The sequence below is a fragment of the Notothenia rossii genome (genome assembly GCF_949606895.1).
Source record: "Notothenia rossii genome assembly, chromosome: 1".
Classification (NCBI taxonomy): Eukaryota; Metazoa; Chordata; class Actinopteri; order Perciformes; family Nototheniidae; genus Notothenia; species Notothenia rossii.
Genome location: NC_136912.1, coordinates 78,526,410 through 78,552,772, shown reverse-complemented (window position 1 = coordinate 78,552,772; position 26,363 = coordinate 78,526,410). Strand labels below are relative to the sequence as shown.

General features: G+C 39.9%; 1 protein-coding gene across 3 annotated transcripts; it reads right to left on the bottom strand.

Annotated features, from left to right (window-relative positions):
- Nucleotides 1-463: 463 nt before the first annotated feature.
- Nucleotides 464-20,950, bottom strand: fam163ab (family with sequence similarity 163 member Ab). Of its 3 annotated transcripts, XM_079651867.1 has the most exons (5): nucleotides 20,351-20,949; nucleotides 4,302-4,389; nucleotides 4,038-4,059; nucleotides 3,414-3,528; nucleotides 464-2,803 (listed from the first exon to the last, which is right to left on the bottom strand). In XM_079651867.1, exons 4-5 carry the CDS (start codon nucleotides 3,504-3,506, stop codon nucleotides 2,405-2,407), a joined length of 492 nt encoding a protein of 163 aa, XP_079507993.1. In that variant the 5' UTR covers nucleotides 3,507-3,528; nucleotides 4,038-4,059; nucleotides 4,302-4,389; nucleotides 20,351-20,949; the 3' UTR covers nucleotides 464-2,404. The 3 variants fall into 3 exon arrangements, with proteins under 3 accessions (XP_079507993.1, XP_079507992.1, XP_079507994.1); XM_079651866.1 differs by lacking the exon at nucleotides 4,038-4,059 and having other exon boundaries at nucleotides 20,351-20,950; XM_079651868.1 differs by having other exon boundaries at nucleotides 3,414-4,389; nucleotides 20,351-20,950.
- Nucleotides 20,951-26,363: the final 5,413 nt, after the last annotated feature.

Genomic DNA, 26,363 nt, shown 5'->3' with positions numbered 1-26,363 from the left:
GAGACATCTATTGAGGCTTGTATTTTACACAGAAGAGCTAAAGTATGCATTGGCTCTGTTGATTCACATCTGTCTCTTATTCAAAATTGGATCTGACAGCTGCATGAGAGCCACAGTATCAAGGCTTACACTTTACAATGAAGGATTCCTTTCGAAAAAAACATAGGATAAGTGAATGTTTTGCTCTGATAAATAGTTTTAGCATCTGATGGTGGTTGTTTGCCGCAGGACAATCATAAGCTCAATGTCAAAGTTCATGCTGTCTCCAGAGCTCATGGTTAGTTATGGCAAGGGTTTGCATTTATATAGTGCTTTTCTATTAAAAATCTAGCAATTCAACTACACCCAATTAACTTTATGATAAAACTGTGGATGTGATATTAATTGGACATAACGTGTATGTATGTGCCTTGTAAATCATCACACAAAGAGACATTTCAAGCAGTTACAAATATTTTATAGTCAAAAGTTAACACTGTCAAATATTATTGTTTCTGTATTTGTCAGGTACAATATCTGTTTTAACCACATTTCTAAAAATCTTCTTATCTGTTGTTAAAGATAACTGGTTAAGTATGTAAGTAATAAAATATATAGTTGATACAATTCCTAAATAAACAAATGACAATGAATACTCTGTGGTAGTGGAAACAACATGAAAAAAACAGTACTTTTATGTCTCCTTTCTCTTTAGAGATTCTAGACGTATCAAACTTGTCAGCCTTTGGTGATGAATTTTCCTTTTGCCAGGCTTCTACAGTATTTACTTTTTTTTTTATCCTTTAAGTCAATCCAGAGAAAAATATCTACAGTTCTATTGTAATAATTTTGAGATAGTGTATTGTAATGGCACTGCAGTTGACTTTTATTTAATCAAAGTGAATGAAAAGGTAAGAAAAAATAAATGAAAAAGCTTCTGATCAATGAATTCCAATAATGTAATATGCACTTTCGTGTATTGCTATAATGGCAACACTAGGCCTCTCTGGAAATCTTGTAAAATAACATAACCCAGCATTATACTACACAAGTCCTCAATGTTTCTTGCTTTGCTTATTTAGCCTCACTTAATATTAATGTCGTTATAGATTGAAATAGAAATAGAAAAAATCACAGGAAATATTTAAATATAATGTTTTGTCTGACAAGCAATGCTGGGTGATTGTAATGTACAAAATGAGCACTGTGCAACAGTTTAAAATCACATAAATGTGTATTATGACTTCTCACAGTATGAAAAAAAACATAATGAAATTACATGATTATTTGCTTTTCAAAAACTCAACATGAGAGTAGTACAGGAGTACATAAGGAGTGTGTAGACATAATATCACAAACTACTGTAGTTAATCACACTCGCTCAATCAAAATACATCATGTTTTCCAGGGGGTTTATGGTTTTCGTCAAGAACACAATGGGATCAAAAGATGCGTTCATTGCTTTCTGGTTAATATTTACAAATCAGACTTTTTGCATCACTGTCAAAAGAGATATTTACTCAGTTCATTTCAAGCTTGCCATTCTTGTTTGTTCACAGGCCTACACCTTTGTAGAGAAAGTGGGGATTCCGTGTGGATCTGGCAACCCAAAACAACCACTGTATTCATGATCCAGTTTTAAATTGCTTTTATTTATATGTACATGTGCAGCATTGTCATATCTTCCTCAGAGTCCACCATGCTTACAATATTCCTATAATTGAGTTGCTTGATGAGACAAAAGAAGCTGAAAGGTGATGACTGGAGATAAAGAACTGCAGTAGTTTGCCAGACAGCTTGCATAGAGTAAGCTCCAGTCGTCCATCCTCTACAACCTTCTCCTTTAACTCAAACATGCGTCCAGAAATCCAGAAAACTGCAGAGGGGATGATGACTTTTCCTTCTTATAACTTTTACAAATGTATTTCAGTCTCCATCATGAAAACGTGTTTTATATTTACTACACACTCCATCATACTACATGTTTGTCCTTTGGCAGTCATAAGGAAAATGTGTAGCTTAAATTATCTAAGATAGCCCTCAGTCAGTAAAGACAGTAACAGTCAACAGACAGATTACAAGTTTACAACTAGACCCTTTATGTCGGAGCATAAAGAGACATGTTCCAACAAGAAACCTACAGTTTTATCTACAATCAATTACATAATTACTATCATAGTGAAAACTTCAAATGAAAGGATATAAAGTTAGGAACTAGGTTTGAAAGGGATCCCTGTTTGTCACACTTGAATCTTCAGCAGTTGAAGTCTTAAACCCCCTTAAATCCCCCCCAATCCTTAAATAAATGTGATAACTTCCACAAACATATAATCCATTATATTGTGGTCTTATTAGAAGAGCTGTTGGAGTTTGTGTAAGTGAAATTAGGGGTGTGTTTGGGTGTGATTTCCTTTTTTCAGAGTGGTCACACCTCGGTGCTGATGGCTCGGGTGTTGGTGTAGAAATCGGGTGGTCGGCCTCGCTGGGTCTCCCTCAGCAGGGAGCCTCGGACGGTAGGCAGCGGCATCGCCAGCGCCTGGTTCTCATAGTGTGTGGGCATGTAGGTAATGCGCTCGCCACCGTTGCGCATCTCGTCAGTGGTACGGATGTAGAAGGGCGAGTCATAGGGCGAGCAGGTGGGGCAGTAGGTGCGTGGCCCCCCTGTGGTTTTGGTGGGGTCGGAGGCTCGGGGCAGGTCTGGTGGGGACATGGACAGCGGGGTGATGATGGACCCATCCAGGCCGGAGACACTGCAGGCGTTGCAGGCAAAGTGTTGCTGAGAGATGGAGCCGCTGTCAGACCCATTCTTCTTACAGCAGTAGTACTACAGAGGGGAAAATCCATCACAGTCAGACAACAAAACGAACTGCACTGCAGTGTACCACTCTACAACACTGAGGTTGTTATTAAATGCTATCTTAGTTTCTTGAAACAACTACAAATTTGAAGATACAATGAAATAAATCCCAATAATAGATGTAATCAACATGCTTTAAAGATGTGTTTCTTCATAATAACTGTCCTTTTAAAATGACTGGAATACAATTTCTACAATGTCCCTAAAACAAAACAAGCTGCACGGACTAAGACTGAAGTTGTTGAAATAAAACTAAGTAGGTTTATCAAGGTGAGATTTATTTTTTCGTTTACTAAGCTATTGTAATATTGATTAAAATAACTGTAAACTACAAATTCTTACTGAATATTCAAAACACAATTTCCATTTAACTGAAATAACTAACATGTATTGCTACCAATAATGTTAATGACCATCTTCCAATTTGACACAATATGTATAGCTTACAGTCTCCTATAAGGTGATATGTATATCATATATATATATATATATATATATATCTACAATGTGGCAGAATGATTCATATTGAAGTGTGATTTGACTATCTTTGAATACAAACACACTGAAAGAGTTGTACCTGGAGTCTACAGTAACAGAGCACAGCTATGATACACAGAAGTATCACTGTGGCCAGTATTCCTCCGGTTATGACAACAGTTCCAGCTGTCATCCGACCAGCTCTCCATCAAACTCTGATACAGGCACAGGAAGTGACATCATTAACAAGAGACGCCAGCTACAACAGCAAATTTGACTTTCAATCAAATCATGCAAAGGTCAGCATCACAGTAAACACAGACGCAATGTGCTGGAATATATTTTCTCTGTTAGAACGTTAATAGAACAAACTCAAAAGGTCATTCTATAATTATGTGTAGAGAATTATGTGAAGAACATGAAAAGTGTCTTTGATACAAGCATAATACATAATCGCAGGTAATACAGCAGACAACTCTCCTAACTGCAAAACTGAAACTGAATCATAAAGAAAATGTAATATTTATATTGATAATTGTAAACCTAATATACTTTTTATACCCTCCACAGGAGGTAAGGTTTTTGATTTGGTATAATTGTTGCATGAGACGGATAAATGGAAAAACTACAGGCACAATTTTCATGAAACTTGGTGGAGGGGGGTAGCATGATTCAAGGAGGAGATCATCACATTTAGAATCGGATCCTGGTTACTCATACTCACGTTCAGCAAAGTTGCTTAACACCTGAGGAGAGAAAAAAGGTGGTTCCTTTGACTTATATATAATAGAAAGGCAGGAACACAGACAGACAGACAGACAGACAGACAGACAGACAGACAGACAGGCAGGCAGGCAGGCAGGCAGGCAGGCAGGCAGGCAGGCAGGCAGGCAGGCAGGCAGGCAGACAGACAGACAGACAGACAGACAGACAGACAGGCAGACAGACAGGCAGACAGACAGACAGACAGACAGACAGACAGACTTACATCAGAAGAGTGTTTAAAGGTTGTACGGGTGAGGAGAAGTCACATTAGAGGTCAAAGGTGAGAGGACTGCCACACTGTATGAACATATCTGAGGACAGAGGAATTGGAAAGAATAGTATTATATAAAAGTATAAGCTTCAGTGAAGAAGCTTTACACATATTCTCCACAAGGTGGCGCAGACAGAACAGACAATAATCTCTCACAAATACATGGCAAAACAGAACTCCACTTGATACAGTAATGTCTTTGAAGAATTAGGAAAATGGCCACTTGTTCCCCTTGCCCCGACCATTCTCAAGTCAGCAAAAATGTAAAAGACCATACCGAATCACACAACAACATCAACAGCTCCTAAGATGTGTTAAAGATCTCAAACGCATTTATGTATATGATAGTGCTAATAGAAGCTGAATTTGTTTTTTCATTCACACACAAATGTTGACAGTCTGACGAGAAGTAAAGGAGGCAGTACTGCGGTCTCAAGCTCATAAACCATGTTTCTGTCAGAAAGTACACTTTTCTCTTAACATCATTCATCATAACTCTCTCCAGTGCGTGCAACCTGAAACTCGGTACACCAAACTATTTTTCATAATTAATGCCAGCGCGGTGACTTGTACTCCAAATTGAAATGAAGTCACCGCTGTCACCACGTCATCCCTAACTCAGACACAAAATAACAGATCTGTTTTTCTTCCTGTTTACATGTTGCTCTGCAAGCTCTTTCAGGCAAAGTTGGTGGTTAGATCAATTTGAGTTCACTTCATTTGACAAACTACAGAGAGAAATGAGATGTGTTCAGTACACACTCACACAGTGTGCTGCTGAGGCAGAAAAAAGCTGGATCAGACACTGCTGGGTTCAGATTAGAGCAGTCTTCAATCCCCAATACTGCCTGAAGAGACTGATAAGACTCTCTCACACAAATACAAAACTCAACAAGGCAAACATGTTGTCATGAATCACCACAAAAATCAGTAATTCCTAAAAAGTATGTTTGAACAACAAGGCAATTGAAAGTGCTTTACAAAAAACATTGAAAGCACCAACACATGCAAAATAACTCAATAAAATGACATAGTACTGTATAGATCATATTAAAGATAACCGCTCATGTTTTTAAGGATTCAATTATTTAAGGGATCTTTTCATCCAATCATTTATGAGCTCCTTTAGGCTATAGATGTATCTAAAGAAGTTGCAAGCATATTGTTGTTGTCTTGTCTTTATCATGGAACATTTTAGCTTGAGGCAGAAAACACATGTTTCAATCCCACCATGTTCAATGTTCAAATTACATCACTGACACCTGTCAGTCATCTCAACTGGCTTACAGTATGTGTACCCTGAGGCTGTCAGCGATGCTGATGTTTGTAAATCTTCCATCTTATATTACATCTTGATACACTATACTACCGGTATGGTGTGTTCGATTTTGGGACGATGCAGTATTTGTTGTTCATTTGAAAGACAGGTGACAAACGAAATGTTTGATTGGTTGCCAACCTTGACAAGACCCCAGAGGAAACAATAAGAGTAAGATGAGCGCTCAACTACTTTGGTTTAGTTTTGGTCTGAATCAATTTGCTAAGATAGCAAATTGAAAGAGCTAACATTAACACAAGGAGAGTGCAAGAGATATCAGGGATCAGGTTTTCTTTTTTAAAGCATTTGTATTTTGAGTTTTATTTATTTGTTGGCACTCTATTGTTTCCATTTATTTTTTCTTCCAAAGTGTTTTGGTTTGTAGGCAAAAAAACCTTCATGCTGTACAACTGCAGCTTTCCCATATGCTGTTTTTGGCAAATCAGAGTAACGGGAATATCTCCCCCCCTCTCTCTCTCTCTGATGGAGTGTTCCCTCTGGACTCTCGGCCATCAGTCTTCAGGAACAGCTGAAGGACCTTGACTGCCCCGGAGGATTTTTACAAGATTGATTCTTTGGATCTTAAATTGCTCAGACCAGCAGTCGGCCAATGTCAGTCTCTCCTCTACAAAACACACCACAAACAAAATCCATGCTTGTAACATAAACGCCACAGGTCCCATCCCAACAGTGTTTTTTTTTGCATAACAAAGTATGTTTGAGAAAGACACCAACCTGCTCCCTCATCGATTAAATGTAAGCAGAAATGTGAAAAATTATAGAAATATTATTCAATTTTGGATAACGGTTTATTAAATGAACTTTGAATCTTCCTTGGAAATGAAAGCAGTCAGTCAAAATGTTGCGATCAGAAAAACACAAACAGAATAGAGAAGTATATTCTTATTTAATCCTGGTTTTAATAATTTTGAAATGTTTGATGTTGTTCAGAACTGATTATTACACGGACTCGTCCAACCAAAAAGACGAAATAAAAAATTGTGGGTTGCTTTTGATTCCCAAAAAGTGTGGGTAAGGTAAATGGAGGGCTGAGAATTTTCCCTCCATCAATGTCAATCCAAGTCCTAAACCTAGAGCAGTGCTTGAAGATGTGTTATTTTTAACTTACTACCTTCTAAGTGAAATTATTTAGTTTTCCTGACAACTTCAGGTGTTGATCCCAGCAGCAGCTCAGACCCAGAGCCAATCTACCTAGGCAATAATCCAAATAAAAAACCCACAAAATGTCATCACATATTTTGGAAAACCTCCATTTTGTCATCTAAACTCCACGGCTCTATAGCTGCTGTTGTGAGCGGAGAGAAAACAAGTGGCACATCCAAATGGGATTCATGGTCACAGTTGAAATGTAATTTGTCTAATCCTGTTATCTGGCGTTCCAAAGGCTTTCCTCTATCTGTTTCCTCTCAAACGTCTCTGTTGCGGCCCGGCGTGGGCGTCTGTGTGTGTGTTTGCATGTAAGTGTGCATGTGTGTTAGTTCACATGCGTGGGTGTAAAGTTAATTAGGTTGGGGGTCGGTTAAAACATTGTGGTATTTCTTTTTCATAAAGATTATTCAATGTCAAAGTAAAATTAAGAGTAAAATGACAAAACATACATCCATAATCTGTTAAAGCTCCACTGGGAAACTTCACACAGTGGCAAAATTAAATTACAGGATGAATGTTTTGATCAGTTTTATATATTGCTGTAAGGGGATGACAGCAGATTGAAAGAGTTTACTCATCTGTAAAATCACTAATGTTATTTGAAAGTAACATTAGCTGAACTTCTCTGTAAAGGTGTGGGCACTGTCCTTGGTGCTGAAGTGCTGTTACTGGAAGAAAAACCTTCTGTGTCTATGCTGTTTTGTCCATGTTGTGAACCCCACAAATGTATGAAATGATTAGGCAGGGTGGATTGAGCTGTATGGCAGGTAACTGTGTGGACAATTGCTTTGGTTTTGCAACAAAACATTCAGATTATCTTCTGCACTCGCCAAAGTTGGTAGTGGTTTCACCCTGAAATGTTACTGTTTTCATTTGCAACAAAGTGACTTTAGTATAATGTAAAAATGCTAAAGTTAAAAAGCAAAAAAATCAGTACTGTATCAAAAAGTGTAACTACTTTTCGCCTGCATGTTTTTGATGTAATAATGCTTCAGTGATGTGACCTTGACAGCCTTCTTAATGTACTTAGGGACCTATAGGATCTAAACCAGCCCTTGTCACATCTTCTCTCTTGAGCGGTTGCAGCAGTTACGCCCCAATGGGCAGAGATTGATGACACTGAACATTTCAGTTCAATTACTTGATTTTGCTCGAGGTCATTTGGGGCGAAGAATGCAATGAATGTGAAGAACCACTCCCCAGAATGATCCTCTTGGCCCTATAAAAGTACATGATCAATACAGGCAGTAAAATGCCTTTGCCCCTGTGAGGATGGAGAGAGACAGGACGGCAGAGAGTTGGAACACAGTTTCAGTCTTTTTCTCCGTCCAATCTGGACCATGTTCTGATGCTGTATAGGCTGCTGGCAGCTTTATGACTGGTGTACTTTGTGCAGCTCTGCAGGCTACTGTACTCCAGCCTGCCAGCTCCTGATTCAGCCTTTCTAAACACTTGCTGTGACTCAAGATGTGTTGAATACCTTCACTCACATGGCAGGCAAAAGATTCATTAATCACGGTCCATCTGTAATTTCACACACGTCAAATTCAACTTCCTGCCTTTCAATATAGGCCTATCACCAGATTCCTGGGCCAGTAGGATGGCTGTGGGCCCAGCCGACATCCACTGCACCATGACTGCTGTAACAACAACAGGCACTGCTGCTGCAGATTCTACTAATATTGTGACTCAAAATTAACCTTCTATGATCACAACTAATGCAATAAAGTTTAATTTTGACAAATGCTGCCACTGTTCAAACTTTAAATCTGCTTTTGGTTTAATGTGTATAGTATATCCTAACTTCTCCTTTAGATAAAGGCTTCCAGTTTCTTTTGACACTTGATTATTTGCATTAAAAATGCTTTAACGATATGATTTGTATTTTAACCAATCAAATGTTGTCTGAGGTTGATATGTATTAATTTCTAGCACTAGAACATTTTTTAGTAATCTGCAGAAGGTAACTATAGAATTATGTCTTCTTAACATGTGCATGGCTGTTAACAAATCAGAGTCACATATCCGCTGTGACACCAAATGCTAAACTATTAAACATTGTCTTGAAATCCATGAGCTGAAATAATATCGATGAAAAAGTTTCTGGTTAAAGTCTAGGAATAAAAACCCTTATAGAGCAAAAGAGTGCCCTTAGGAAAGGCACTGTACTTGTGTAGCTGCGGCCTGAAGCTGGGGCCAACAGCAGTAGGTTGTGAGCTCCCAGGTCAGGTGACTTGTACATGTATGGTGCTTAGCCAATTTCCCCAAGATAAACTTCCCCAAACAAATTTAGATATTAAACAGATATATACACAGCAGCCCGCAGCAATGCTCAGCAAACATGAAAGGTAAAGCTGCACTTGTGTTTCTCATATTTGATGAGTGTTGGTTTTGTTCAGACAGGGCCAATACTCTACATCAGGGGTGTAACGGTATCCGTATTCGTCCCGAACCGTGTTTTTGTTTTGTTTTAATTCTTTATTTATTTGGGGTCACATTATAGTACAAGTACAGTTTTTCAAATCATATATTTTTAGAGACCCGAAAGTGACAAATGAAATAGCAAACAAAATTAATCAAAGTAAAATAAAAACGAAAAAGTACACAGGGGTTGTTTGAAATAGCAAATGTCTACACATGTACATATGCATACATATCAAAATACATTCAATACACATACATGTGACCATACATACATATCTATACATATACATTCAATCGGTGTATAGAAACAGTCAAACAAGGGATGGTCGTCTTTGGGATATGTAAATTCTCCACTTTTTCCATATTTCTTCAAATGTGTTTTCCTGAAGCCTCATTGAGAAGGTGATTCTTTCCATAACATAAATTTCATGGATTTTGTCGTACCAGTTGTCAAGAGAAGGGATATCCGCTTTGAGCCATTTTCTAGTTATTGCTTTTTTTGCTGCAACAGTAAGAATTCCAAATAATTGTTTTGTTTTGGAGTTTGTGGGGATTGAATGTACGAGCCCAAATAGAAATTCGTCCCAGTTTAAAGGGATTTTTTCCTGTAGTATTATTTCAATTTCGATATGAATCTTTTCCCAAAAAGTTACTATTAAAGGGCAAGCCCAAAACAAATGGTAGTGATGTGCTAGCTGAGAACCACATTTCCTCCAGCAGCTGGGGGGCCCTAGATGATGTGATGACTGAGCAGGGCTGAAAAAGTACCTGCTCAGCATCTTCCAACTAAACATTCTGTAGGTGCCTGAGCTCGAGATCTTCCATTGAAAAGTACAGTAATTTGTCCAGACTTCGTCAGGGATTGTTTTTTTGGTTTCGTTTTCCCATTTGTGTTTTATATAGAAAGTGTTTTCCTTTTTAATATCTTGAAAAGCTTGGTAAAGTTTTGAGATTACTTTCATCCCTGTATCTGATGTGTATGCACTGGTGAAAACTATTAATAAAGGATTTTCAAGGGCCTTCTGGCTGTCTGACAGGGACCTATTTAAGTAATGGCGTACCTGTAGAAATAAAAAAAAATCACCGTTATTCAATCCATATCGTTTTTTTAGTGTTTGAAAATCAAACATGGTTCCTTTGTTGAAAAATGTGCAATATGAAGTAAGGCCATGTTTGGCCCAATCTTTAAATGTTTTATCAAGCTTGCTCGGGGTGAAATCAAGATCATGTCAGCACCATCTTAATATCTTCATTTCCTCCAGCAAGTCACTCCTGGTAAGGAACCGTAACCATAATTTTAAAGAGAGGTTTATCCAGCGGTTATCTTTTTCCAGTAAGTTTTTAACATGTCTTTTATCCCCTAACCTTGCCTCGATGGGTACTCCTCCTGATACATTATTCTCAATTTCTTTCCATCTAGCTCTGTAGTCTGGCTTGCAACAGCAGAACAAGCTTCTTAATTGGGCTGATATATAGTAGTCCTTTAAGCAGGGAAGCGCTACTCCTCCCTTGTTTTTTGCTAGTTGAAGAGTACAGAATCTAATCCTTGGTTTCTTTCCTTGCCAAATGTACCTTGATATGGTTTTATCCCATTCGTTAAACTGCTTGTCTGTGATTTCAATTGGTAGATTCTGGAAAAGGTATAAGAGTCTAGGTAGGATGTTCATTTTCACTGATTCTATTTGAGATTCAAAGCTCAGCACTGGGATCAAGTTCCATCTATTTATGTCTTCTTTTATTTTCTGACTTAGAGGGTTGAAATTTAGTGTATACAATTCCTCTGAATCTTTAGAGATGCTTACTCCCAGATATTTTAAGTGGTTCAGATCCCAATTAAGATCAATGAGTGAGTTTATATGTTGGCTTGGCTTGTAATTAAAGCTCAGTATTTGGGTTTTTTTTATATTGAGTTTGTACCCTGAGACAGAACTATAAGTATCCAAAAAAGTCAGTAAACTCAAGAATGATTCATCTGGGTTTGACAGGTATATTAATATATTATCAGCAAATAATGATAATTTATGTTCCTGACCATATACTTCTACACCGGTAATATTGTTATTTTGAGTAACCCCCAAACTCAGAGCTTCGATATAAATTGCGAATAGCAGAGGGCTAATTGGACATCCCTGTCGTGTCCCTCTCTCAAGGTAGAAAGAATTTGATATGGCTCCGTTTATTTTTATTCTTGCATAAGGGTTGTCGTACAGTGCTTGAACCGTATTAATAAAGATCTTGTGAAAGCCAAACTTTTCAAGAACTTGGTATAGGAATTTCCAATTAACTCGATCGAAGGCTTTTTCTGCATCGAGGCTCAAAAGTACTGCCTGGAGTTTGTTTTTGGATATATGTTCAACTATATGTAGAGTTCTGTGGATATTATCTTGAGTTTGCCGTTGTTTGATAAATCCTGTCTGATCTAGATTTATTATCTGAGGGAGGATTTCTTCGAGTCTTTTTGACAAAATGTGGGTAAAGATCTTATAGTCCTGGTTTAGCACTTATTGGATGATAGCTTCCACAGTCACATTTGTCTTTCCCTTCCTTCGGTATCAGGGAAATTACTGCTTCCCCCCATGAGGGGGGAACCGTGTTTTTAAGAAGCCAATAGATATGCAAGCCGAGAGACCAAAATAAATAACTGAAGCTATTGGCATATATATTGTATTTCAACGGATATGCGCCCTTGAAACACTTTCTTATTATTTATTTTGTAATATTTTCAAGACATTCTTTTTAGTTTTACAGCTTGATAAAACCTTTTTGTTTGACTTTAGCCATTATAGATAATATGGCCATCTGAGTGTGTGTGGTAATGTTTGTGGTTTGTTTTGAACTGTGTAATACAGTTCATTATTCAAAATGTTAGAGTTCCTTATTTTTATACTGAAACTTGCACTACTGTTCAAAAATAAATAACAACAAACCTGGAATTATGCATTTGGGACTTTTTTTGTGCTTTTTCTTGTTGTACTAAACCCGTACCGAACCATGACCCCCAAACCGAGGTACATACCGAACTGTGACTTATGTGAACCGTTACACCCCTACTCTAAATGTATCTGATATTGACAGATTGTTTTTCACCGTGTTAGAAAGAATATTTGGAGATGTTTCTGCTGATTTGTGTTTAAACTGTTTTGAACATCCTATTCGTCCTTTAGATGCCAAAGAGGGTTAAAACATTTCCAGAGCCATTGCTATTGTACACAACCCTTTGTGAAAAAGAGAAGCACAGAGAGTAACACAATGTGAGAAGGGACAGCAGATACCAAAGTTTTCAGCTAAACAAAATGGTGTTTAATGCACAAACGATTGCAACAGTGGAAACAATTCACATATACACGTAAGTTTGAGAAACCGGCTCGAGATACACTTTTTGTTATATTCCATGGAATGCTCTTAACATCCCGATAGCAATGAATATCTTAAGAGCTTTGACAAAAAATCCATTAAAAACGCCATCTGTGGAAGCTGTAGTACTGTAAAAAGCACGACCAATCATCCGAGCCGGCCCGGCTAAAATAACTGGATGGCCTACCTGCCTGTCAGCCTTCCATCTGTGCACAAACTTATCTCGTGCCCTCATTGGTCATGTGCGCGTTCGTGTGTGTTGGAGGAGGGGCTCTGTAAGGAAGTGGCAGATTTGTTCCGGCTGTGTATTTTCAAATTCTAGTGCACTCGAGCTGGTTTCTCCAAAATTACCTACCCCACCTTTAAGAGACAAATAATATAATGAGGGCTTAGGTCAAACCTACAGTCATTCAAGTTTATACAGATAATGTAATTATAATATTAGTTTTCCTTAAAAAACTGGTCTTAGCGACATTTCTCTCATCACGACTTAGTGGGTAAACAATCACACAGTTAATCCATAGTCCACTTATTGCCATGTCTATACCCACTGGGTGTCGTTTCCAGCATGCCTTAGGTACAAGGGAATGTCTGAACATAGAGACACATACAATCAGAACCACAGCTTATTAAAGAGACACTTAAAACCCTCTGTACATCTGGCCTTTGCTGACCTTCAGTGGTTTACCTTCTCACCTTCCAGCAGTGGTATATCAGACAGAATATCCAACTCTTTACACTCCGATTCCCTCTTATGCCTGACATGGCCTCCATTCAACGCCTCCAACCAATTTCTGTAGCGAGGGGATTTCATTTTCTTTGACCGATTAATGCTTTGGTCACTAGAGACCAAAGTATGTCCCTGATTTTAACAGCATTTAAAGTAAAATCTGATGTGTAGCCATGCCAACATACTGCTTTGATGGTTGGTGTTAAGAGTGGAGTGGAGCAAAGTTTAAAAAAACAAAAAAACAACATGGATGTAGCCAGCTTTGACCGGACAAATTCGAAGGTCTGGATGAAGGAAAGTGATGTCGAGTTGTACACTATGACTCTGTGACATCACTGTTGGGTGTGGTTATTGCACATTTAATCTAAACTCATGCATTTCCACTGCATGTTACGTCATGGCTTCAGCAAAAATAAAACTATTCTAGTATGGTAGAGCCACTAATTGAAGGTGGAGTTTAAGCACTTCAGACCACTGATTACTCAGACACTCAGTTTAGTTCCCAAATGTCCTGTTGTTGCAGTGGCGGCTAAAGGAAGGGGGACAATATGCAGTAAAAAAATACATAAAGAGACAATCACAATCGACTGCCTCTGGCTTTGTGGGGACAGTATTCACCACTGAGCCACTGACTCGCTCGCACTTCAAACTGGAAGGCTCAAATTGATTTTCTAGTTAATTTATGTCCAGTTCAGAGAGATTCCCATTGAAGAACTTGAGCAGGAAAAGGGACTTCACGGAGAACATGCATGCAGCTCTGTGCCTGCCTGCTTTACGAGGTTTGCAGAGGTGTCATTATGGCTGCTCAGCTCCTCCTCTGCTGTGCTGTGATATGCCAGCCTCTCTTTCACACTTGGCAGCATAGCAGCATCATTGAACGCACACCCAGTGTAGGGCTGCGGACAGCCGGGACGCTGTAATTACTGTTCCTCCATTCTGCTGGTCAGCACGGCAGCCTCATAAAAGGAAATGAAATGGTCCCGCTTATATCTATGGGGGAGTAATGTACCAGGAATATGACATTAGCATACATTCACATGGACATTTTATCTGTGACAGTTAATAGAGTGAGGGAGCACAGCCACAGATGACAGGGTTGGCAGGATGAAGGCAAGGCTGCTGAGGTGCTCAGGAGCAAACATAAACGTTAGGGTTTAATGAGATGTCAGCTTTCTCTTATGTAAATATCTGTAGATTTTTTTTTTTGTCCATAACAAATTAAACCACCACATTTTGAATTAGTCATTTTTCTTTTGTGGCCACTTTACTCTAATGGCAGTACATGTTCACAGCTAATTTCTTTAAATATATATTACTAGAGGTTGTTAACTTGAAAGCACTATACAATGTACATGACACCTAACTACTTACTGTAGCAGTTAATCTATTTAAGTAAAATAGATTCAGGTACTTTTCTCCAGGGTCTAAGGATCAAACAAATGTTAATGTACCTCCACTTTTATATTCCTTGAATAATTTCAAACTAAGGCTGGGCGACAGAGTAGAGAGAGAGAAAATAAAAACACAATATTTACGACCAAATACCTAAATGTTGATATTGCAACAATATTGAAGGGTTGGCTTTTGGTTCTTTAATAAATATTAACACAACACTATTTTTGATAAACAATCAGTCATGTGGATAAAAGGACTTGGTGGCTAAAGCTAAATAATAGAAAAGCAGTCTAGTGAGTTCAGACAATGACATCACTTTCCTGTAATGCAGCTATTGAAACAAAAGGCAACGTGCCATATTACAACACTTACAACACAACATCTACTGCAAGACAAAAAAATTGGTCTCATCACCATATCTATATGATATCCATATATTACTCAGCACTAAGTCAATGATGTTGCAATAAAACATTGCCCCCTAGAAAAGTCGGTCTGCCGATTGTAAAACTGTCACCAGTCAAGTCTTTGTCATTTCTCAAGCCTTTCCCACTCCTGTGAAAATGGATGAATTAGAAATAAACCAGCATGAGCACCACTTCCTTTGCCGTAAGCCATACAATAAAGGAGGTGTGAATTTGAGAGTGTAACTCAAGGCCATTTCAGCACATGGCTGTGCAAAAAAACACCTCACCTATGACCTTCACCTCACCGGACTGTAACTGAAGCCAGGGTGCACCCTGCCAACAGCCGGGCAGACACACAGAAGGAGAGGCTTTCAGGACAAACACTGACTCAGGTCCCCTCTCATCTCTCTGCATTAGTTAGCACTAATTGATGTTACTGTAATAAACAACAATTTGATAAAAAATGAACAAATCTGTAAAATTCAGAAGGTTATACAACAAATCAAACAGAAAGGTTTGACACCGCATCCAACTCTTTCCATTAAGCAGCCTTAAAATCCTTTTTTTCTGAGATAAATATGACCTTGTTGCACATGGTACAGTATGTCTCCATTCTTTTACAAAAACAAATAAAATAAAAATGATTACCATCACACAATAATAAATAATACCACGTGCAAGTAAAAATAAATGATATCTTGTATTGTGTTTATAAAGACATTCTGATAAATGAATGAGATGAGGACAGCTGATACAAGGGGCAGCCAGTGAATGACTACGATCATATAACGAAATGTAATAACTTCCAGTTGAAAGTGTTGATGTCAGCACTAAGAAGTGTGATATGTTTTATTCACACTGAATATATATTTCAGCACATTTTTCTTCCATGTTCACTTCAGGCCACAGGAATATTATCTGGGTCTTGTAACCTCAAACTTTTCTCCTTCTTAATATTCGTTGCATGTGCATGTTTGTGAGCTACGGACCGTATTGCAGCTCGCTCTGGGTAAGGGAATTAGAAAAACTGCTTTTTGAAAGTGTAAATGTTGGATTAAAGCTTCAAGCAATGCTTAGATGAGAAGATTGCTACAGAAAAGGGCATCATATCTAAAAATGATAACAATTTGCTTGTTGATAATGATGATAAAGGGATGGAAATGTACAAAAGAAGATGTTTAAACTATTTAAATACAAGGGAAGGTTTATTCCTTTAAGAAGAATACAAATATTCACATTTCCAAATGTTTTTCTTGCACATAACCTTTTTATCAATCTCTATTACAGCAACACAAATATAATTTGAAGTCAGTTTGTTTGTCAATGTCCATTTGTGTCTTTGTAAGAACACAGAGTATTTGTCTGTGTGCATGTCTCACGCGTATCCAACTGTATTTGAGTGTGTTAATGGCGATGGGCATCATTTTAAGTGTGTGCACGCTTTTGTTGTCAGCCTGATAAATTCAGGAATTGTGTCTCTATAATTGTGTGTATTGTGTGTTTCTGATGAGTCACCACAGATACAGCAGCCAGCAGCAGAAGAGCAACGTTAGCAGATAACAGCATTTATGTTCCAGAGGCCTGCGGCTCTGCCAACAAGCCTTCTTCTCGCTGGCCTCATCCTCTCCCAGCTTGGCTTTGTTCACATCTGCATGCCACACATCACCTCTCATTACGCCACAGCGAGATTCACAAACCTCAGCAACTGAAAAACAAATAATACCTGCTCAGGCTTACCTGATGCTGGCGAGGACTAAAGTTGTTAGTATTTACAGTAGTAGCAAGGCTTAATGTTGATTCCCCTTGATCTAACAACAAATCCTTTCTCCAGTCGAGATAAACCATAAGGTTTAACGTCTAGAAGGATTCTCACAGTATTACATCATGGTGCAGTGAGATAACCACCTCAAAGAAATATTATTCTTATAATAAACAATTTCAAACATTTAAACATCAGCTGTGAGCTTTTTAAAATAATTCCTAGGATAATTAACATACTGTAGGTGCACACCCACGCAATCAGACACTAAAACACAGACACCACACACATATACTGTTTCCAATACGCATAGATAAGCGAATATACATGGTATGAGAACCGTACATTTGGATACAGCTATTCGCTATACCATTCTAACTCTATGTACAGTAGATTTTAAAGCTCCATCAAAATCCACACAGACCTATGTTCTTATGATGTCATTCATATATGGCAATCTGTGTTTAACACATCCATGGGTAAAAGTGGCTGATAAGTTATCTTCCTCTCCCAGACACCATCCATCATGAGGAGACTGAAATCTGTTCTTCAATTTAAGCTGGTTGATCATGGCAGATCTTGAGAAAAGCTGCCTGACGCTGAAAGCAGAAGCTGGAGTTAAGTTTCCTGTCCTGCTAAGTCTGCAGTGCAGTTTGGATACAGCTTGTTTCACCTTTTAAGAGTGACTACAGTACACCCGACTCACGACTGTATGGGAAGAAATACCGATCTGGCAGCCAGGAAAACCTTCAGGGCTTCTCAATAATTCACACAGAACTTCTTAAACACAGACTCTCTCTCAGCACCCCCACCCACCATGACCACCACACACACACACACACACACACACACACACACACACACACACACACACACACACACACACACACACACACACACACACACACACACACACACACACACACACACACACACACACACACACACACACACACACACACACACACACACACACACACACACACACACACACACACACACACACACACACACACACACACACACACACACACACACACACACACACACACACACACACACCTCTTAAAAACACTTTTCCATGTTGTCCCAGAAAATACATCCATTGTAGTGTCAGCAGAAGGAAGCAAGACATGGCTTTACAACCAAAAGCAGGCTGAGTACACTGCCTCCAGAAAGCCTCACAGACAGGATGGGAAGTGAAATGTGTGAAGTTACCACAGTAACAGTGCCCCTACTTTGATTTAAAAATGGTTCATTTAAATTCCTCAGTACAGATTTCTGTGATGATGCTGATATTTTATTTACACTACAATATGTTTGTCTCCCAAACATTGCCCAGTAAGCTTCAGATATTTTTGCCAATGTTATGTGGAGATGATGCAAGACTATGGCTCAAGCTCAACAGAAACATTAAACCATAATCTGCTTGACTAAGATTACTTTCACCAGCCAGCCTTGCTCTTCAATTTGAGATCTTTTCATGTATTATTTAGATCCCGACCATGACTTAGACATTTCAAAATGTTGGAGGAACATTTATCCATTAAATTTTTTTAATGCAGTTGGTTGTTCGAAGCCACTACTCAAGGTCTGCATAAGGACAGAGATAATGATTACAAGGCTTTATATGTGTACATGTATATGTATAACATACAACATGTGCAGGTTAGTGAAGAGCATATTGCTGCCTTTGGCCATAATCATACCAGAGTGTATTTGTCCAAAAGGTTTTTGAAACTGTTTCTAATCAAGGTCACAAGGTCAGCTTTTACTGAAGGTAAAACATAAAACGTAAAATTCATGGGCCATGAGGATTCGTCTGAGGTAAAAAGGCAGCCTGGGTTAACTGTTTGTTGAATTAAGGTTAATCAAATATTTACTTTGCCAGCCAGAAAGGCTATTACAGAACAACTTCGCCCTGGAAGACTGAATGCTGCTAGCATCTAGCTGTCTTTTGTTTATTGTTTTGAACTGTTGGCACAGCACACCATTATACAACCTGTGTATTAAATACATGTTGTCTCTTGCTGCTGTGTTAGCTGTGACAGGCCTTGACTGCAGACTCCTCTGGGAAATCAGCCCACTTCCTGTATACAGCCACTGGAGGTGGAGGAATTACGAAGTGTGTGTGTGTGTGTGTGTGTGTGTGTGTGTGTGTGTGTGTGTGTGTGTGTGTGTGTGTGTGTGTGTGTGTGTGTGTGTGTGTGTGTGTGTGTGTGTGTGTGTGTGTGTGTGTGTGTGTGGAAAAAGAGGATATAGAGATGCTGCTCTACCGTTATTTAGTCAAGCTGTATTTTCCTGTAGCTTCCTCTGTGAGAAATGGGTCAGAGCAGCACGGCACCTGCTGCTGGCTGTTGATGTGGAAGATCAATACTCTTCACATATTTCTACTTTAGCTGCTGCGTGCATAGAGTGAAAGAAGATTCAACTTGGCAAGGTTTTGTTATATGTTCATTATTAACATATTTGAGGCTGTCACATTCAGCTTCAAGTGCGTGGACCAATAAGTTTAAGCATGTTTAATCTAAAAGCAAAAAAGATAAAACTCAAGATGAGAGATTTTGTATCAGCCTTTTATCTATTGCATGATGCTAATTGTATTTGTATAAAACAAACCTGCTTATGTAACACAAGAAACCAATTAACTACATTTGCATCATTCAAACAGTGACAGCTGGGTGATATGTTATATCCAATTTTATAAATGGGTCTAGTGAGTTCAAAAAGTATAAACTTGGGAATTCTGAGTTGTATAGCTAAATGAAATAACTTGTAATTGCTTCAGACCGTTATGTTCCAATTATTGATAATTGCTCTTCATTTAGAAATATCTAACATCTTATACAAGCAAGCAATTCTTAGGGTTTGAATCTGAAATACAGTGAAGCACTTCAAACGTAACCCTTTTCTTTTCATCAGCAATTGAACCCCTGCTGTGTGGGTGTTTTGCTCAACTCAAATGAATGGAATATAATTTAAAGACAGGTGACCAAAGTGGATATTGGGCCCCAGCCATGGCAGGCTCTATCTTACTTTGTTCGCCATCTTTTTAACTAGAAATGAAGCTGCTTTTTTAAAGCCAGCAGTAGCAGGCCCCCCACACCAGACTGAAGCAGAGTGAAAGAAGATCACAGCAGCAGGAAAATGGCAAAACCCCAAGACTCTACTGTAGCAGCTCCTGCTGAGCTGCTCCACTGTCACTTCCTCTCCTCTGGCAGCCTTAAAGGCACATTTCACTTTGAATTGAAAGAGGAAATCAATTGAAGTCACTAATCTCTATGCTAGTCACTTTGCACCTTTACATCTGCAACTGAGAAGGACTCTTTCATACCAGGGTCCGGCTCAGAGAAGTATGTGCCACCTCTGACAAAACCGGAGCCAATCCGTAACATGTAACAAACATAAACCCCCATCTCCTATTTTTTTCATAATTGCACATACCTGATCTGGTTACATGGTCCGTTTGTTAAACTCAGGCTTATCCTGTGGAGTTTGACCGTGTAAAGCCAGCAGCATCCTTATCGCAGCAGGAGGGGGAGGAGAGAAGAGAAGCGCTATGCATGGGACTGCGGCGGAGGAACTTCTCCAAGGATGAGTCGGAGTCCTGAGCGCACAACGCCGCTAGGATATCCTAACAATCCCGCGGTGGGACCAGCAGACTAAAGGTCAGAGGGACGACTGCAGACACAGCAGAGAACAGCAGACACTGACACACGGAGCATAGCCACGGTACGCCACCGGAGAAATAAACACTTAAGGACGAGGACAACACTTCAGGATAAGCGCTTTTTACGCGCATGTAACCTGTAATACGCATTAACCTTCACACACAGTAGCGGTCCTTTCGGGACTCCGAGAGGGCAAAAAACCATCAGGTAGCTTTGAATCGCTGAAATTCAAACGCACACATCCAACAAGTGAGAGGCGAGGAGACGATATGACGGAGTCCGCTGCTGGGCGGACTGGGAGGAGGCGGTGGGAGGAGAGGAGCCGCCCCACATCACACTACCTCCCTGGCAATGGACATGATATGGTACAGGATACTAAACAAATGTGTGGAAACATAAGGTTATTAATATTATCTTAAAATGGCAACAATGTTTTAGAAAGGTCTCACGTTTGGCACTTGAAGTTCCACTTAATCTATATAACCATACTATACCAGACCACAAGAACAACATGTACACAATATGACCTTTGAGTATTGTTGATTTATTAACACGACTTAATACTATATTTGATAAATATATAATATATAATAACTAACCTGAATATGAGCACACATAGGGGCATAGTAATATAAAATGATAGCAATGGCAGAGAATGTTTTTAACAAGGTGTTTAAAATTAATAAAGGGTGAGTATACATGTTCCTGAAAGGATAATAACCTGAATATTATAAATGATGGTGTTCAGCATGTTCCCGTTAGAAAAGGATGCTGGGTAATTTGATTATGCCTTGCACACAGTAAAAAAAAAATGCTACAGTAAACCCCCCCAAAATACAGACCACTGGGCTACAGTAATTGATTTGCCCTCAATCACTGGTCCCTTAATCTACTTACTGTTGCAACCAAGTCAAGGCCAATATCGACAGAGAGGAAAGGCCTGGCGGGCCAGCAGGTCTATGCTGCACCACAACACTGAGACACTGATAGACTCATAATACTGAAACCAGGGTCCAACTGGAAAGATAAGGTTGTAGGAAGTCAGGGAATTTGGTTTGGGGCTCAAACAACACTTCAAAATGAAGTATGTATAAGGCTTCAACAGTCAGGTCAGAGAGGCAATACACGGCACATTGAAAAGAGTTATTCTTTTGGTGTTGGTGAAATTTTAGCAAATGTATAGTTGATTTTACTCTTGAAAGACTCAAATCTCTTTTATTAAACTGAATTGACAAATATCCGAGTGTGGAAACGATGTGTCTTGAAATCAGACACGGTAGTGGTATTGCAGTAACACTAACTCTGAATGTTTTACACCAGCACTGTAAACCCGAACAGTACTATAACTCGTAAGTATTGGTATTGCAATCATAGCCCACGATCACTTTAAATGAACAATGAAGGAATACGTTATTTTAATGACTATTGCTGTTTAATTTCCTGTGGATCATAGTTTCTAAGGGAATATACATATCTGAATTTTAACTTTGTGTGAACACGTTGTCTGAATTGGGTGCACAATCACACAACATGAACATAGGGGCTGCATACAGCGCTGCGTTACCATGACAACACACACCCCATCCCTTTAACATGTCAACACAAAACAAACACCGGTTCAATGACAACACACCCTGGTTCCATGACAACACACAACATACCTGTTGCGATAACAGCACACAACCCCCCTTGTTACCATAACTACACCCCCTGCTACCATGACGACACACCCAATTACTATGACAACAAACCCTGTTACCATGAAAACACACAGCACCGCCTTACCATGACAACACAATCCATTATACCATCACAAAACACAAAGCCATTTAACCATTCCAACACACCCGTTACCATGACAACACAAAGCAATCACTGTTACCATGACATCAAACAGCACACCCCGTTACAGTGACAACACACCGCTTTACCATGACAACACAGCGTCAAGTTACGATGAAAACACACAGCGCCATGTTAACACAACACACCCGTTACCATGACAACACACAGAACATCCCCTTCCCATGACAACACACAAAGCTCCATTACCATGAGAACACACCCTGTAACCATGGCAATGCACAGTGGTGTGTTGCCCTGACAATACACCCCGTTACCATTACAACCCACAACCACACCTGTAATGAACTGCATGTAACACCATGAAGAATCACTGCCAAGCGATTTTACCACTAGCTGCCTAACAGACAGTCGAGGATTGGGTTGATGAGGAATAGTGGCCCATGTTATCTTCAAAATAAATCATGTGTACAAAGGTTAATCGACTGGATACAAAAGTATAATAGGTGAACAGAACACACTTACCTGTTCTCCACTTCAAAACCTAATCTTCCTGACATAGAGCAAGGCACTCGCCCCCAGTTGTTTCTCTTCAGTAGACTCACGTGGTCCAGACCAACTCATGTGAAGCAGAATATAACTTTCTTTTTATCTCAGGAAAGAAAGGTAAAAATAATTTGTTTAAGATGCAGGGAGAATTGAACAACCCCAACAAATATAAAAACATGACAAGATGTGATGTTACAGTGGGGGTTTGTGCCAAACTATTTATTGCCTAGGAGCAATGATGAATAAGCGAAGTTCCTATGATTTATTAAAAAAACAAAACCAAAGTGACCCACAACCACTAAAATTAAACGGATTAAACTAACGATGCCCGTCCCATAAAACATGATTGATTTCAAGGATTTCATTTTCACACTTTCAAGGAATCTTATCTGCAAACTAAATTAATGTTTAGCTTTCTTCAGTAAAAAAAAACCTTATTAATGCAGCTTACTTGTGGAAGAGCGGGAGAACATCCACAGAGCAGAACAGGCAGAAGCAGAGGTATTGGCAGTATTTTGGGGGTGTATATGATTTAAATTCATGGCATTGACTCTGCGGGAGATGCAGAAAACTGTCCATATGACACTAGATCTGGGCTTCAAATTCCTGGGTCAGTCAGCAATGACCTTCCCTCTTTGAATCCACGAACAAAGTCCTACAGTATTACATTTTAGAGCAACTGGAAGCAGGTTAGGCACGAGTTTGTGGATCACAGATTTAAAGTTCAAAAAGTCAGTGTCAAAATAACACTGGTTTAAGTAAAAGTAGTACAATTTGGGGTTTGAATTTGTGGTTAAACATGGAGCAAGAACATGTCGGGAAGCAGGGTTATAGTTGGTGATGAGTATTAATGAGACTGACTTTGAACAATTTATCCTACAGTAATAAGAGCCTCAGCTAATGAGAAGCAAACGTTCGATTGGTCTGCCAGACAATCCATTACAAAGATGAGCTCGATCCAGTGGTTTGACTCTCACAGTTGAGTTAAATATGGAGAGGAAACAGGACACACCGCTCCATAGGAGAAAGTGTGATACTCTTTTCTTTGCAGGATGAAATATTTAACAAATATGTGTTTTTAAATTAAACAGGAACTGGATGGTTAGGATTAGCAGTCGTAGCTTTGGTTGATCCCATCTACTTCATTAACTTTAAATCACTGTTTGATGGACAGGTGGGTTCTGGGAAATTCACCTTGCAATGTGTTCTGGCACTGAATATGTAAAATCTAATGAAGCAGTGAATCTGGTATGGTATGCATTATGATATATCTAATGCACATACAAGTCATTTCACACACACACTGGCCTTCATAGGGACAGCGGTTTCAGGGTGTGTAAAGAGTGAGCGGTATCGCTATGGCAACCTGGGGAGAAAGAGGTCACTGTGTGTGTGACAAAAAAGCTAATGCTATTTCCTGTGCTGGGAGGCAGCTCTGACTTGATCCTTATCTGAATGTGCCCATCCCTGATATTCTAGTATACTGCGCCTCTCTGTCCATGTTCACACTAATGAGAATAGAGATCAGTTTCATGTCAAATTTTCAAATCAAACTTCTTAAAAGGTGAATTTTGCATGTCCATATATTTAGTATAAAACTAACATTAATGTGATGAATGAATAAACAGTTTGATGTTATGTCGATCCCCCGTCATACTCCAGCTGGAGGAGATCCGCCCAGAAATGCTCAAGGCTCTGGGTGTTGAGCGACTGTCATGGTTGACACTTTTCATCAACGTTGCATGGAAGTCGGAAACAGTACCGAAGGAGTGGCAGACCGGGGTGGTGGTTCCCCTTTTTAAAAAGGGGGATCAGAGGGTGTGTGCCAATTACAGAGGCATCACACTATTCAGCCTCCCCGGGAAAGTTTACTCTAAGTTACTCGAAAGGAGGGTCAGGCCGATTGTCGAACCTCAGATTGAGGAGGAACAATGCGGATTCCGTCCTGGTCGTGGAACGACGGATCAGCTTTTTACTCTCGCAAGGATCCTGGAGGGGGCCTGGGAGTACGCTTATCCAGTCTACATGTGTTTTGTAGACTTGGAGAAGGCGTATGACCGGGTTCCCAGGGAGTCACTTTGGGAGGTGCTGCGGGAGTATGGGGTGAGGGGGTCTCTACTCAGGGCCATCCAATCTCTGTACTCCCAAAGCGAGAGCTGTGTCCGGGTCCTCGGCAGTAAGTCGGACCCATTTCCGGTGAGGGTTGGCCTTCGTCAGGGCTGCGCTTTGTCACCAATCCTGTTTGTAATATACATGGATCGAATTTCAAGGCGTAGTCGTGGGGGAGGGGGTCTGCAGTTCGGTGGACTAAGGATTGCACCACTGCTTTTTGCAGATGATGTGGTTCTAATGGCTTCATCGGTCTGCGACCTTCAGCACTCACTGGATCGGTTCGCAACCGAGTGTGAAGCAGCTGGGATGAGGATCAGCACCTCCAAATCTGAGGCCATGTTTCTCAGCAGGAAACCGATGGACTGTCCACTCCAAGTAGGGAATGAGTCCTTATCCCAAGTGAAGGAGTTCAAGTATCTCGGGGTCTTGTTCTCGAGTGAGGGAACAATGGAGCGTGAGATGGGTCAGAGAATCGGAGCAGCGGGAGCGGTACTGAGGTAGCTTTACCGCACCGTTGTGACGAAAAGAGAGCTGAGCCAGAAGGCAAAGCTCTCTGTCTACCTGGCCATTTTTGTTCCTACCCTCACCTATGGTCATGAAGGATGGGTCATGACCGAAAGAACGATATCGCGGGTAAAAGCGGCCGAGATGGGTTTTCTCTGCAGGGTGGCTGGTGTCTCCCTTAGGGATAAGGTGAGAAGTTCGGTCATCCGGGAGGGACTCGGAGTTGAACCGCTCCTCCTTCGCGTCAAAAGGAGCCAGTTTAGGTGGTTCGGGCACCTAGTTAGGATGCCACCTGGGCGCCTCCCTAGGGAGGTGTTCCAGGCACGTCCAGCTGGGAAGAGACCGAGGGGTAGACCTACTGTAGGACCAGGTGCAGGGATTATATCTCTTCGCTGGCCTGGGAGCGCCTTGGGATCCCCCAATCAGAGCTGGTTGATGTGGCCAGGGAAAAGAAAGTTTGGGGCTCTCTGCTGGAACTGCTACCTCCGCGACCCGACCACGTATAAGCGGGAGAAGATGGATGGATGGATGGATGTTATGTCAAAGACAGGTTATATTTCTAAATGCTTTACTTAAAAAAAAAAAAAAAGAAGTATTTTCAAAATTTTTCTCCCAAATTAGAAATCCCATTTCCCAAAGCACTATGTTCCTTTATCATCAACCGGAAAGGTTTGGTCAGCCCCCGAGCTTCTTCTGTTAGTCCTGGAGTCACCAAATGCTAATTTGTACCACTTTAGTAGGCTTAACATATTCGTCCACTTCCAAATTATGCTTTTTTTTCACTCTTGTGAGGCTCAAATGGGTCACATCTTTACATC